The sequence below is a fragment of the Pseudorasbora parva genome, chromosome 15, assembly GCF_024679245.1.
Source record: "Pseudorasbora parva isolate DD20220531a chromosome 15, ASM2467924v1, whole genome shotgun sequence".
Classification (NCBI taxonomy): Eukaryota; Metazoa; Chordata; class Actinopteri; order Cypriniformes; family Gobionidae; genus Pseudorasbora; species Pseudorasbora parva.
In genome coordinates this window covers 30,500,440-30,516,857 of record NC_090186.1, presented here as the reverse complement: position 1 = coordinate 30,516,857, position 16,418 = coordinate 30,500,440, and the positions used below count along the sequence as shown (strand labels likewise).

General features: G+C 38.4%; 1 protein-coding gene across 2 annotated transcripts in view; it reads left to right on the top strand.

Annotated features, from left to right (window-relative positions):
• The window catches only part of nbas (NBAS subunit of NRZ tethering complex), a 258,738-nt gene that overhangs the window by 175,011 nt on the left and 67,309 nt on the right, over positions 1–16,418 (top strand). For both annotated transcript variants that reach the window (XM_067417672.1, XM_067417671.1), the window contains exons 44-46: positions 1,327–1,661; positions 9,610–9,813; positions 12,737–12,939. In XM_067417672.1, the coding sequence (XP_067273773.1) occupies positions 1,327–1,661; positions 9,610–9,813; positions 12,737–12,939 (742 nt within the window). The remainder of the gene's footprint in view (positions 1–1,326; positions 1,662–9,609; positions 9,814–12,736; positions 12,940–16,418) is intronic.

Here is a 16,418-nt window from a genome sequence, read left to right as displayed (position 1 = left end):
GTTAATTGAATGCAGACAGGGGTTTCGCTTCACTGAAGACACGCAATATATTCAAACTGTGAACCCTTGATTTCACAAATATGCTGCGCTATATTTAGTTGCCCTCTATGTCATATTCTTGTCATTTTCACTGTGCTGTATGTAAAATAAGTGTTACCTTGTCTTTATTTGAAGAAAAAAAAATATTCACAGTGTGCACAAACTTAGATTATTGAGTGCCCTGTTGTTTTTGTTATTATTAACTTATTTAGTAAGTTAGTTAGTTAGTTAGTTAGTTAGTTAGTTAGTTATTCTTTTTATAGGATATTCTCGATAATACACCTCAAATTCGTGATTTTGAAGATCGTGGATTGTGTTTGTTTGATATAAAATCGTGATATGAAACTTTGGGAAGGTCGCCCACTCCTACTTTAAACCAATAAATGCATTGGTATGGAATAATAGACTTACAAATGAACAGTATCTTTAATATCTATTACAGAATATATATTATACATAGACATTTAGTTCTAGCCTAGGTAGCTTTATGCCATGTCTTATATCTAAAATATCTGAAAAATTGCGTACTTTTGATTCACTGTACTGAAAGGAGCTAGAACTAATGAATAATTAAGTTTTTTTTTTTTTTTATTCGTCTTGGAGCGATTGTATTAAAAGGTCAGGTGGTAGTTTGTCAGAGTTTTTGCACTGTACTCTGTCCTGTCTCTACTGATACCTTCACACTTAGTAGGCACCGAAAACACACTCTGTCGCATACATGCTCCCAGACACAGTCCTGTAAAGACTGTTCTTAACATCTGCCACAACCCAAGGGTACAGAGATGGCACCTTCTTTTTTTTCACATCTCTGTCTGCTAGTGTGTATATGTGTGTTGAATGCCCTCCTGGCCCCTGTCGTGAGATGGGCCCATTCTCAGAGGCAGGTGTTTCAATATTTAATGCCCTGATGAGGCTTTGTGTGTCAGTGTAATGTTGTCTGTCTGACTTGATATTTCCTGGAGGCATGCACATATTCACATTGATTGACACCAGTAGAAACCATATTGAAGCTTGAAACTGCAATAAATGTCCCATATGTCAGATTAATAGAGATTGAGAGAGTATTTTCAAATTCCCTATTTGCTATTAAGAGTGTCCCTGTAGCGTGACAACAAATAACAGGAGAAATGTACAATACATTTATTTGTGTTTTGTTAAGACTTTAATTTAAGTGTCTATAAAGAAAATATTTTCACCCTGAGAAATATTCACTCCATTAAAATGTGTGACTACTAACCCCAGTGTGTGTTCTGTATGACTCTGGAATCATAATGTTTTGCTCCTTAGGTCTGGACTATAAGAAGCTGACAGACGAGGATTCAGATCCTTTGAAAGCTCTGGAGCCGATACTGACCAGCCAGAACGTTCTGTCAATCTCCAAACTGGCCCCTCGAATACCCCAGAAGGGAGGGGAACCGCTTACCTCCAGCGCTGTACATGCCACCTGGCTTCATAAACTTTTCTGGGAAGGGGATCAGCATGTGCTGAAAAAAGTTCCACAGAGTGATCAAGACTTCCTTCATGCCTATGACACCTGTGCCAAATACTTCGACCGACTGCTGCCCATAGATTGTGTTAACTTTTTGGATGCCATTACCTTTTCATCTGAAGCAGCCAATAAGGTGAGTCTAATGCGGAGGGTGGGGGGGGGGGGTTTATGAGGGTTTTAATTATAAGGTTTTCAATCATCTACTTTCAAAATCTTCTCAAACTGCAACACGCCACTACAATTTTACAAAAATGTGGCTAAGCTCAGAACTGTATTTTACAGTATTTGCAAATGAGTACATGATGTCATAAATGCATCTGTATCTCCAAGCAAGCATAATTTTCGTTGTTGGCATTTCAGAACAACAGTAAAGCAATTAGGCATGTATGCCTATACAAAAGTTATATATAAAAGGTTTGTATATATACACTGAACAAAATTATAAACACAACCCTTTTGTTTTTGCCCCCATTTTTCATGAGCTGAACTCAAAGATCTAAGAGTTTTTCTATGTACACAAAATGCCTGATATGTGGCATATCAGGGTACTGATTAGACAGCATGATTATTGCACAGGTGTGCCTTAGGCTGGCCATAATAAAAGGCCGCTCTAAAATGTGCTATTTTACTGTACTATATCCAGAGCATCCCAAACATGCTCAATGGCTGACATGTCTGGTGAGTATACTGTCCTTGGAAGATTTGGGATGTTTTCAGCTTCCAGGAATTGTGTACAGATCCTGGCAACATGGGTCCGTACATTATCATGCTGCAACAAATCATGTAAAGAAAAAAAAAAGTATTGAATTATATTGTTTTATGTATCAGGACATCATAAAAAAATGATGTCCCTGGCAGGTCTTAAAATTTGGTAAATACAACTTCAGATGAAAAACAATGTTTTTGGATGACTACCTTTACATGCACATGATCTTTAATGACATCCCATTCTTAATATGGAGTTGGCCTACCCTTTGCAGCTATACAGCTTCAACTCTACTGGGATGGCTTTCCACAAAGTTTAGTGTGTTTATGGGGATTGTTAACCATTCTTCTAGAAGCGCATTTGCCTGGTTTGCAGTCCTCACTCTAAATCTTACCAAATATGTTATATTGGGTTGAGGTCAGGACTCTGTGGGCCAGTCAAGTTCCTCCACACCAAACTTGCTCATCCATGTCTTTATGGACTTTGTTTTGTGCATTAGTGTGCAGTCATGTTGGAACAGGTAGGGACCATCCCCAACTGTTCCCACAAAGTCCCAAAAATGTATTGGTATGCTGAAGCATTAAGAGTTCCTTTCGCTGGAACTAAGGGGCCAATCCCAACCCCTGAAAAACAACCCCACATAATACCCCCTCCATTAAACTTTAGACTTGACACAATGCAGTCAGGCTCTTCATACTCGTCCATCGGATTACCAGACAGAGATGCATGATTCATCCCTCCAGAGAACACGTCTCCACTGCATTAGAGTCCAGTGGCGGCGTGCTTTACACCATTGCATATGATGCTTTGCATTGCACTTGGTGATATAAGGATGCAGCTGCTCGGACATGGAAACCCATTCCATGAAGATGTTCTTGAGTTAATCTGAAGGTCACATGAAGTTTGGAGGTCTTCAGATTAATAGCTGAAAACACTATAGCTATATCACTAAGAGCACTAAGAGCAAGAGCACTTTCTGACACTGCCGAAAGATGGTGACTTTTGCGCACTGTGCGCCTCAACATGCACTGACCCCACTCTGTGATTTTACGTGGCCTAACACTTTGTGGCTTTAGTTTCACGCACTGTTGTTCCCAATTGCTTCCACTTTGTTATAATACTACCAACAGTTGACTATGGAATATTTAATATTGAAGAAATTTCACAAATGGACTTATTGCACAACCTATGATGGTACCACGCTTGAATTCACTGAGCTCCTGAGAGCGACCCAGTCTTTCACAAATGCCTAGGTGCTTGATTTATACACCTTTGGCAATGATTGAAACACCTGAATTGAGTCATTTGGAGGGGTGCCCCAATACTTGTGGAAATTTAGTATATTACAACATGCCAAAACTAGGATTAACTAAAAACTAATTTCTGTTAACTAATTAAGAGGGTAAGTAGCAGTCAGATGCTGCTAATCAAATGTTTTGATACATTTGTTATCAGCACGTGTGATCAGCTCTATAAAGTAAGAAGTTTTGGCAGTTTGCTGATCTGGAGCTTTCAGGTGTGTGTTAACAATGCCAAAGAGGAAAGACATCAGCAGTGATCTTAGAGAAGCAATTGTTGCTGCCATCAATCTGAGAAGGGTTATACAGCAATTTCCAAACAATTTGAAATCCATTATTATACAGTGAGGAAGATTATTCACAAGTGGAAAACATTCAAGATAGTTGCTAATCTTCTCGGGAGTCGACGTTCCAACAAATGCATCCTAATTTCAGACTGTGCAATGCCCAGCAAAATAGCAAAACACTCAAGAATTGCACCTCAGACTCTTCATGTCTCAGTTGACATGTTAAATGTTGAAGTTTATGGCAGTACAATTAGAAAAAGACAGAACAAGTATAGCATGTCATGCCAGGAGAAAGCTCCCATTCCACCACATCCCAAAGATGCTCTATTGGGTTGAGATCTGGTAACTATGGGGGCCATTTTAGTACAGTGAACTCATTGTCATGTTCAAGAAACCAATTTGAAATGATTCAAGCTATGTGACATGATGCATTATCCTGCTGGAAGTAGCCATCAGAGGATGGGTACATGGTGGTCATAAAGGGATGGACATGAAACAATGCTCAGGTAAGCCTTGGCATTTAAACAATGCCCAATTGGACCTAAAGGGGGCTAAAGTGTACCAAGAAAACATTCCCCACACCATTACACCACCACCACCAGCCTGCACAGTGGTAACAAGGATGATGGATCCATGTTCTCTTGTTTATGCCAAATTCTGACTCTACCATCTGAATGTCTTGACAGAATGTCTCAATCAGACCAAGCAACATTTTTCCAGTTTTCAACTATCCAATTTTGGTGAGCTTGTGCAAATGGTAGCCTCTTTTTCAAATTTGTAGTGGAGATGAGTGGTACACGGTGGGGTCTTCTGCTGTTGTAGCCCATCTGCCTCAAGGTTGTGCGTGTTGTGGCTGCACAAGTGCTTTGCTGCATACATCAGTTGTAACGAGCGGTTATTTCAGTCAAAGTTGCTCTTCTATCAGCTTAAATCAGCCGGCCCATTCTCCTCTGACCTTTAGCATCAACAAGGCATTTTCGCCCACAGGACTGCCACATACTGGATGTTTTTCCCTTTTCACACCATTCTTTGTAAACCCTAGAAATGGTTGTGCGTGAAAATCCCAGTAATTGAGCAGATTGTGAAATACTCAAACCGACCTGTCTGACACCAACAACCATACCACGTTTAAAATCACTTAAATCACCTTTCTTTCCCATTCTGACATTCAGTTTGGAGTTTAGGAGATTGTCTTGACCAGGACCACACCCTTAAATGAATTGAAGCAACTGCCATGTGATTGGTTAATTAGACAATTGCTTTAATGAGAAATTGAACAGGTATTGCTAATAATCCTTTAGGTGAGTGTAATTCGCAGTGCCACATAAGGCGAAAACTAAACACAGCATAGCATAAACACCTCATACCAACTTTCTATCACACTGGGGGAGGGTTGATTTTTGGCTTGTTTTGCAGTCAGTGAGTCAACAATGAAACTCCTCTGTATACCAAGTATTCTAGAGTCATATGTGAGACCGTCCATCTGACAAATTAAGCTTGGCCAAAATTGGGTCATGCAGCAGGACAGTGATCACAAGAACACCAACAAATCTACACCAGAATGGCTGAAAAATAAAAGAATAAAGTTGTTGCACTGGCCCAAGTCCAGACGTCATCTTGACTGAAATGCTATGGCAAGAACTGTGCATAAACAAATGCCCACAAACCTCAATAAACTGATGCAATGTTGTAAAAAAGAGTGGGCCAAAATTCCTCCAGAACAAAGTGAGAGACGGATGCTGTCAAACAGAAAATGATTTTCAACGTATTGCTGCTTAAAGTGGCTCAACAAGCAATGTAATTATAGTGTGTCACTTATGGCTTTTCCATTCTGTTTTATTTTGGTTTAAAGGGGGCATAAATTGAGAAATCAACTTTTCATTCATTCATTCTTTTGATATATAAAAGTTAATCGTGGTATAAGAATATCCTGTTAGTTTTGGAGCTGAAAACTTCCTTGTTAGTCAAAGAAAAGCTTTTATTGACTCCAGGCTATACGATCGATCTCAGAATGTGTCAAGCTGTGATGTCAGAGTGTGGTGAAACACCACCTCAACAGAAGAAGAATGATTCTGTAGCCCCACCCGCCGATTTGTACATGACGTCATAGATAAATAACATAAGCCTACGTAGAGCTAAACCGGATTGAACTTCCTAGCAAAAAACATGCTGCTTAAGCTTCATTTAGATTCCACTATTATGAATGCCTCGATGAACTTTATTTTTTATAGCTCACGTGGGGAAGACATTGAACGTTTGTTCCTTCATTTCACAATGGATTTGTTTGTAAACAAGAGACTGGATGTGTAGACAGGATGAGATTACATGAATGAAGCAACACACTAATGTGAGTAAAAATGTTCTTTTTATTTTTTTATTTTATTTTTTTAAATATGTTGCATTGTCACAGATTGTTAGATATTGGTTGATTGTGTACGTGTCTAACTGAACATAACTTTCACACTGTCACAGACAGGAAAATCCTTTATTTGAGGTGTTGTTGGTTCATTGTGCTGTGATTCATGATCAGACTCGGACATGTATGGGCCAGGGCTCACAAAGCCAAACGTCCAGGGGCTATGTGTTTTCCAGATGGGCTACAAAAACATATCACCGGCTTGGGTGACTATCTTAAATAGTGAAATAACATTCCTTTCATGTTGTCTGTTGTTCACTCTCGACTTGATATTTGAAGGAAGAATATAATCACGGAATTTGATCATGCTGATTTCACTCTGCAGAGAGGTGTGTGTGTGACTCTGCAGTGAGGTGTGTGTGTGTGTGTGACTCTGCAGTGTGTGTGCATGTGCTTGTGATGCACGGTTTGCAGTTATATCCACTGATCGGGGTGGGACAAGTAATTAAACAAAAAATTTCAATTAATTGCGGGTGGATGAGAGATACATTTTTTTAATAAAATAAGTGTTTGAACACCCTGCTATTTTGCAAGTTCTCCCACTTGGAGATCATGGAGGGGTCTGAAATTGTCATCATAGGTGCATGTCCCATGTGAGAGACATAATCTAAAAAAACAATCCAGAAATCACATTATATGATTTTTTAACAATTTATTTGTGTAACCCAAGACTTGCTAACAACCCTATATATAATATCATATCGAGAAGCCTGCATGTTAGATGGGACAAACCACTTTAATGTACATTAACAAAAGCCCTGCTGTCCACTGAGCAGATCAAATCAGATGCAAATGCTTTCATAGATTTCTAGTGAAGCACAGTGGCCAGAATGACATGTTTAAAACCTGCTGTCCAATTAAAATGAATCATTAAAATCAACACATGCACATGTGAATGCCATTATCTCTGGGGCGTTTATTGACTTGGACTATTGAACTATGGACATGTTCATGTACACTAAATGCTGTGTGATATTTTAGCACCTCTCATTTCTTCCTTTCTCTCACAGATGGCTTCATTTTCTGTTTATTCTGCCTGCAAGTCAAACATACACACGTGTATATGAAAAAGCCATTTACACACACAGCCCTGTGGCAAACATCATAAATGAGCCTCTGTAATCAAAAGGCTAATCGCTAATGCTTGTGAGCCCCCGGGGTGTTCAAATGATGTTATTGTAATGATTGTTATGTTGATATAATGTTGCTCTGATTAGAGTTTGTTGAAAGCAAGTTACAAACTCTCATTCCTATAAACACACACCCACTCCCACTATTAAGGTAAGAGTGGCATTGATTTGGTACTCAAGAATACCGCAGGGAGAAGCAACCACTGACATATGCCATGACTCTGCTGTAGATTAGGTGCGAACAGCGAGTAAATACTATTAATGTACGTGTGCGTAAATGACAGCAGGCAAACGTGGGAGGGGAGTGTTGGAGGTAAACAGTATGAAATGAATTCAGGCTTGTTCTCACAGAGATGAGAAATGGGATGAGACCGTATTATGTGACATTACTACTGTGAATAGTAAATGTGCTGCAGAATACCGGCCTATTGCTGTCTGAACATTAGTTCAAGCAGAAAAGCTTTAGCGCATGTCACCATTTTTAGGATGTGGCCAACAAATTCTAGGTTACTTCTACTATATGGAAGTGGGTCACTTGTGGGTGACTGCTGATAGAATGTAATTGTGTTCCCTATTCTTATGGGAAAATGCTTTTACATGGTATCTTCATGGATATTTTTATGAGTAGTGGGCTATGTAAAGACTTGGCAGAAAACTAGTTTATATTTTTTTGATTATTTCTAAAGTGTATAGATATAATTTTAACTATATTTATTGTTAAAGGGTTAGTTCACCCAAAAATGAAATTTCTGTCATTAATGACTCACCCTAATGTCGTTCCACACCGTAAGACCTCCGTTCATCTTCAGAACACAGTTTAAGATATTTTATATTTTAGTCCCAGAGCATATATGCAGTCAATGCCCACTTTACTGTCCATGTCCAGAAAGGGAATAAAAACATCATCAAAGTAGTATCAAAAACTATGATTTTCCGCGTTCTTCCAAAAAGATTAAAACGGTGTGAATCGATCAATGATTCGGGTCGCCAATATCACGTGATTTCAGCAGTTCGGATCACGTCAAACCGCCAAACTGCTCAAATCATGTGACATTGGCGACACGAAGCATTGATTGATTCACTGATTCATGACCGTTTGAATCTTTTTGGAGAAACACTGAAGAGAAGACAATGCTGAATAAATTCATAGTTTTTGCTATTTTTGGACCAAAATGTATTTTCGATACATTGACAACTGATGTCAAATATGGACTACTTTGATGATGTTTTTATTCCCTTTCTGGACATGGACAGTAAAGTGGGTATTGACTGCATATGCTCAAATATAAATTATCTTAAACTGTTTCCCGATGATGAACAGAGGTCTTACGGGTGTGGAACGACATTAGCGTGAGTCATTAATGACACAATTTCATTTTTGGGTGAACTAACCCTTTAAGTGTTCAAAAAAAAGATTTAAATGTAATTGAAAATGTTTCTTTTCACCTTTATACATGTAACATCAGTAATGTCTAGAAAAAAATATATTTGCTGTCAATTAATCAAAATAAATATTTTTTTCACAATAATATTTAAATAATTTGTTTGGATTCAATACAATAGCAATATCGTAAAGTGGCATTTTGGAAGCAACATGATGTTTTAGAACCATTCAAACGTTTAGGGTCTGTACATTGTTTTGTTTATATATATAATATAATATAATATAATATAATATAATATAATATAATATAATATAATATAATATAATATAATATAATATAATATAAAGAAAGTAATATTTTTATTATAACGAGGATCCATTAAATTGATCAAAAGTGATCAAAAGGCATTTATAATGTTAAAAAAGGTTTCTGTCAATTTAAACTTTCTGTTGATAATAAAATATCAGTTTCCACACACAAAAAAAAACAATATTATACAAGCCAACTGCTCAACACTGGTAATAACTAAAAAAAAATTATTGTGCACTAGATCAGAATATTAGAATAATTTCTGAAGGATCATGTGACACTGAAGACTGGAGTAATGGCTGCTGAAAATCCAGCTTTGCCATCACAGAAATAAATTAATGTTAAATTATATTATGTTAAATTATAATAATATTTCAGTATAACTGTTTTAATGAATTCTCGATCAATTTAATGCAGCCTTCATGACTTCTTTTAAACATAAAGTATTCTTCCCAAACTTTTAAATGGTAGTGTATTACATCATTATATATTGTATTAATATAACTAATTAATATTTTGAACATATTCTTGTCTTTCTTTTTGTGTTTAGCTCTCTGTAGGGGCCAGGCTGGAGATCACCAAGCGTGCACAGAAGGCTCTAAAAGGCCTTAGCGACAAGAGTAAGAAAAAGGGTAATGATGACAGAAGTGAAAACTCCAACTTTGACTCCGCCCTCACTCATCTGCAGCAATCTCTTGCGCATCTAAAGACTCTGAGCCACTCCTTTACTGTGTCACTCAAGACAAGTCAAGAGGTAATCCTCAACACACATAAAATTCACAAAAAAGTGCTGTCCTTTTATCATCTAAGACAGATGCTAACTGTAAGTAGATTCTTAAATCTGATTCAAGTACCCAAGCTACTTGTTCTTTTTCTCTCTTATTATCTCTTTCTTGCTCCTTTCCTCCTCCTTCACAATTTCTCCCTTTCCTGACCTGTGAACAGTAGCTGTGATTGATTGGCAGGTTTGTAGCTGCTGTCCTATCTGCAGGATAGTAGCAGGCAGTCCATGTCAGCCTGTGGTTTCTTTAATGCACACATCGAACCATTTGTATATGGAAAAATATGTATTCATTTTTACAGAGCACACTTATCGAGCAGATACTGCCGTATCTCATTACCAGCACACCTTCACCATGTCACACAACATGCTCCCATAGGGATTTTCGCGAACTTGGGCACTGCAGTTTAATTCGCTGTTCAAGTTGCCTTTCGGAATGCAACCTGCCAGTGTTAGGAGAGTTACTAACTTAAAATCACAATAAAACATAAGTGTTTAACAGATTTCTATTCTATTTATCAATCGTTGATTACATTTTGAGATGTGGGCATTGTGCTTAAAAGTGGAGGTAGATGAACGTGATCTTACAGGTCCAGGTTTGAGCAGTCTAAATGTTTAGAAGAAGTCCTGCATATGAGATCAGAAAGAAGATTATATTTGATGTCTTTTTTATTGTGTTGTATTAAAACATGAATTGATGAATCATTTGCAAAAAGATCTACACTCAACTATTTTGGGGGACAGTTCAACAACAAAATTGCACTTTTAGAGTGCGTTCACACTTGTTTGCTTGTTTGTTTCTTTGTTTTTGGTCCGGACCAAAAAAAAACTATTTAGTCCTGGTCCGATTAGCATTCAGATTTTTATCACTGAACCAAAGGGCATAGGGATACATTCACAAACTGATTGGTCAGCTTTTATGACGTATTGCCTATTTTGAGACATAACTTACCGAATATCCAAATCAATGCTGTGTGCAGGGATAAATGCACTTATAGCCTGCATATGATGGTATTGTGTCCAGCTGAGAACTTGTGAAGAGCTTATAAAATGTGTAAAGGGGGCAAAACAGACATGAATCCCTCTGTCACACACACAAACGAAGATCTGCTGCGAGGAGACGTGGTTCTGATAACTGTACTGAACAGAGATGGGCAACATTGCGACTGCCGATATGCTTGAGTATTCTGTCCTTTTTAGGGTCTCATCTTCCTGTTTTTGGTTCTTTTTCATGTCTTTGTTCTGTGATGCGTTCATATATCATTTGAACTGCACCAGAGTTCGTTTGGAAGTGGACCGAGACCCATCCTTTCAGAGATCTAGGTCCGCTTGTTTGGTTCACACCAAGGTTCAGATAGCACACATGTTGAAATGAACTGCACTAACAGAGCAATCGCATCAGGGTTCGTTTTCATCAAATCAAACATGTCAAGTGTGAACCCTTAATAACTGTTTGCATTATTTTTTTGAGTTAAACTTTAAAAATTTTGTTCAACCAACAAACTGCATTGAGTTAGAGGAACTTTAAACACATTTTGAAGTTGATTACTTAAAAACATTTGGTAAAATTAAGTCTATTTCGGTTATAATAAAAATTTAAGCTTAACAGCATTAAACACACATAGGTCTTTCCCCTTTATTAAAAAAAACAACAAATAAAATAACACATAATTTCAAAATTTGACACAATCCTTCAGAAATCATTCTAATATGCTGATTTTTTTTAAATATTTTTTTTTTATGAATAAAAATAGAAGCTTTATAAAAAAAAAAAAGTATTTTGTAACATTATTTATGTCTTTGTGGTCGGTCACTTTTGATCCATAACAAAATTACACTTTTAATAACAATTTGCATAAATTTTTGTTAAACTTTTAAAATTATGTTCAACCAACAAACTATGTTGAGTTAGAGGTGCTTTATGCCATAAACACAGCTTTTTAAGTTGATTACTTAAAGGGTTACTTCAGCGATTAGCATATGGCTTTGTATCAGAAACCCTGGAGTATATTCAAATGATTTTGCAACTTCTGAAAACACGCCAGACTGAACACGCGTTGTGAATGTATGCCGCGAGCGCAGTCGCGTTTACCTCAGCTCTCATCACGAGAGCTCATTCAGCTCATTCATGACAGTAAATGGAATCCGACTCCTGCAGCGTTGCGCTGTGAGACTCACGCGGCGACTCACTCATTAAATTGAACAGACACGTTCAGTATTTAATTGTAGTGTCTTTACTCCAACTCGGTCCCAGTAAACCAGTAGTGTTGGCTTTGGGTGTGGCCTCACAGGGCAGCGAAGCATTCTGGGAATTGTAGTCTTTCATCCCCATGAGACAAAAATACATTTTCTGTCTTTTCTCAGTCTAGAAGGCGCCAAATTTAAAAAATAATTTCACATTTCTACTACATTAATGACCCAGTTTAAATACAGATTCATCTTTCCAGCGCTGAAGTACTCCTTTAAATAAAATAAAATTAAGTATTTTGGTTAAAATCTTTTAAAATAGACTTAACAGCATTAAACACTAATAGGTCTTTCCCTTCACTAATAATAACCTCCACATTTTGAATGTCAGTGTATGCACAGAATGCTGGGAAGCATAATTATTTTTAAGCTTAAAAACAGCCTTTTGCACCAGAGCCATGCTTATGGCACCTGTAAAGTCTCCCTCGGTAGGAAGATCCCCCCTGTGTGTGTGCGCGTGTGTGCGCGTGTGTGTGCGTGTGTGTGTGTGTGTGTGTGCGTGAGAAGCGTGTTGCTCACTGACCAAACTAATTATTTCTTACTTGTCCTTGGGTGTATTTTGGGACTAGATGTCTCCAAAGAAACATAAGACAGGCGAATGCCGCCTGACCAGGAGTGTTTATGTGTTTGTATTCTTGTCTTGTTTTAGGAGAGTTTGCGGAAATACAGTCGCATTTATGACCTGTCCAGGTCTGAGCAATCTAAGGTTCACCAACTGGCTGTCACAATGGCCATGGACGGACAGCCCCTCGAAAGAATCGAGCAGCTGCTCGCGGTCGCCGTGGGAACAAGTGACCTGTCTCCGAAGAGCGTAGTCCAGGACGCAGTGGAGCTGATCATAACTGCTCTCAGGTACAGCGATCTGCACTGCCTCCTATTTCTTTCTTTCTTAATATCACCCTCATTTTCTCCCTGTCTGTTTTATACCCTTGCTCGTTCCTTGTAATGCTTTCTCTTTCTCTCTTTCTCATTCTCTCCATCTTTGTCTTTATGGCCTATCCCTCTATTAACCTGTGTCAGGCTGGATGTGTTTTTGCTTGATTGAGTTAAACACAACGTTGGCCTCTGCCCTGGCCTCTCATCCCTCTCCTTTACAGCTCACTTTCTCTTGTTTTCTTACCTTTCATCTCCTGCTTTTAGGAGGTCACCACCTTCCCTGCTGGCTGGTTCTTAATAACACTATCTTTAGTAATACTAGCAATTCAGAGAGTAGGATAGAGCCAGTGTAGATTTTTGAACCAACATTTTCCATCACAACTTGAAATAAACAATGTGTTTGAGCCAGACTGGGGAGAGACATGTTGTAATAATATAACAATGAATGTGTTGTAATAATAACAATAATAAAAAAATATGTGGAAATTAATGTGTTTTTTGAACAATCACGCATAAAATCATATTCTAGTACACCCAAAAACAAAATCAAGACTTCATAAAAGGGCATAATAGGACCTCTTTAATAATTTGCTTTGGTGGGAGACTGTCCCACCAAATTATTGGATCTTACAAACAGCTAAATACTTCTCAAAGGGTTCCTGTTTAGAATTATCCTGGATGCCAGCCGAACTTAGCCCCGCCCACAAAATTTTTAAGTCGGGCAGTTCGGTCTGGCCTTGCTCCATAGAGGAGTAATTATCCCCGAACAGAAACTGTTCAGACCAATGAAATCATCAGGGCGAGCTTTAGACAATGACGGACAGATGATCAACAGTAACGTAATCATGCACGTCATCAAAGGGGCTTGGATTATATTTACTCGAATCCTAAACGGAGAGCTTGTTTGTATGCATTCACCTTCACAATTTCTCTCAGAAATGATGATCATGTTGGGTAAGTACTCTGTGTATCATTAAATTATTTTATTTTTTTACAACACTGGCAAAGATCGTGTATTCCAGCCTGATTCCAGCGCGTGTGTAGACAGGGTTGCCAAGTTTTTACAACAAAACCCGGCAACTACTAGCCCTAAACAATAGCTTCTCTGGGGTTCTCTGGGGGTAAAATGTGTGTTATTTTGGCAAGGTTGCCTGCTAAAATTCGCACTCATGGGTCTATATATCACATAATAGTCGCTTCAACCCGTGGACATAGAAAACAACCCACGGGGAAAAAAACGCGGACTTGGCAGCACAGTGCAGTTGAACTATGTTGACATTTGACAATGCGTCGCTTCATTGCTCTGATTGGTTGTAGGTCTATCCAATTGATGTCTTTCCTGGTTCGTTTGAAACACACCCCATAATCACAGCCCAATGGAGCAGTTTTAAGACTCATATTCTGACTAGAATTGAGTATGACCATGTCAGGCTAGTTTAGAATATGTCTTTGAAAAAAACTTAAGGGATACACAGTAAATCAGTACCATATTGGTGAATGGGTGGATGACCGAAATGTACACTGATGAGCCAAAATTTTATGACCACCTACCTCAAATGTAAAGTGCAATACAAATAAAATGTATTATTATTATTTATTTTTTTAATTATTATTATTTTTTATTATTATTTTTTTTATATGCTTTTGGTCCTCCATGTGCTGCCAAAACAGTGTCGAACCATGACTCTATATGACCCCTGAAGTTGTCCTGTGGTATCTAGCACCTTAGCAGCAGATTCTTTAAGTCCTGTAGGTTGCGAGGTCAAGCCGCCATAGATCAGACTTGTTGGTCCAGCATGTCCCACAGATACTCTATTCAATTGAGATACCTTTCCATTAAACTGCAACAATGCTTAGGTAGGTGGTACGTGTCAAAGTAACATCCACATGGATGGCAGGACCCAAGGTTTCCCAGCATTGCCCAAACATTACCCAAAGCATCACACTGCATCTGCCGTATTCTTGCTGCGATTGTCGTTGTCGCCAGTTTAACCGTTAAGACGTAAGACTCAACACCGGTTACAGACTCAACTTGCACACTGTGGCACCGCCCCCACCCTTGTTTATATATTTTTTTAATAGTAATATTTTTTTTAGTTCAGTTGGAGAACAGAGAATACAAATAAAAAAATAAATGTGTCTGCTTAATAAAGCATGATCCGAATGAGTCACAGCACAGACACAGCAGGAGTCAGATTTTATTCATCATGAGAGAGCTGACTGAGATGATCATGGAAGATTTATAAACCAAATAAACCAATTGGTTTCAAAGTGAAATGTAAAAGCGCCTATTTAAGGGAGTTTGTCATTGCACTGCATTCATGTTGTGTTTTTACAGAAGAATAATAGGCTAATGAACCAATTTAAGCAACCCGCCCCCATATTGGCGCAAATTCAAAACCGAAAATAAAATGTGCATGTCCTCACAAAACGCGCATTTACTGACGAACTGTCATTCACGGTATGAGCGCACTGGCGCGTTTTCAGTTCATTGCTATGGAAGCTTAACTTTTACAGGAATTCATTGAAAGCATTCGCTTTGCTCCATTCCGTTATTAATACCCGATCGGCTGTGTGCATGTTACTTTCGATTAGATAGAATTAGTGATTTAAAAGCCCAGTCGGTGATACCGGTATTACAGGTACACACGTTGATTAACCAGTGGGGAAATTTTCCTCAATGTCACATCCCTACTCTGCCGGCTTGCTACCCTTCCATAGTGCATCCTGATGCCATGTGTTCCCCAGGCAAGCGACGCGTACACACACGGCCATCCACGTGATGTAAAATAAACTGCAACGCATTGTGTATTCTGACACCTTTCTGTCAGAAACAGCATTAACTTCTTGAGCAATTTGAGCTACAGTAGCTCATCTGTTTGATCTTACCGCATGCCACCCTGTCGCCGGTTCACCGCTGTTCTTTCCATAGAGCACTTTTGATAGAAACTGACCACTGCAGAACAGGAACACCCCACAAGAGCTGCAGTTTTGGAGATGCTCTGACCCAGTCGTCTAGCCATCACAATTTGTCCCTTGTCAAACTCGCTCGAGTTCTATACTAGCCCATTTTTCCTGCTTCTAACACATCAACTTTGAGGACAAAATGTTCACTTGCTGCCAAAAATATCTCACCCAATGACTGGTGCTGTGAGGAAGAGATAATCAGTGTTATTTACTTCACCTGTCATGTTATGCCTGATCAGTGTACGTGTATATGTGCGTGTGTGTGTTTACATATAATATAACCAATCAGCCCAATCTGTCACGTATAATTCATGTTCTTATTTGCTTGTTTCTTATTTTCATGTGCTGTGAATAGGCCTTTAGAATGGCAAAAACTTCTGAAAGTTTTCTTTTCTTTGTAAATCCCAGACCATCACAGAGTGGGAATCATCATTCTGCACCTCATTATTAGTCGTTCTGCTTTGTGAATCTGTGTTGATCAGACGTTT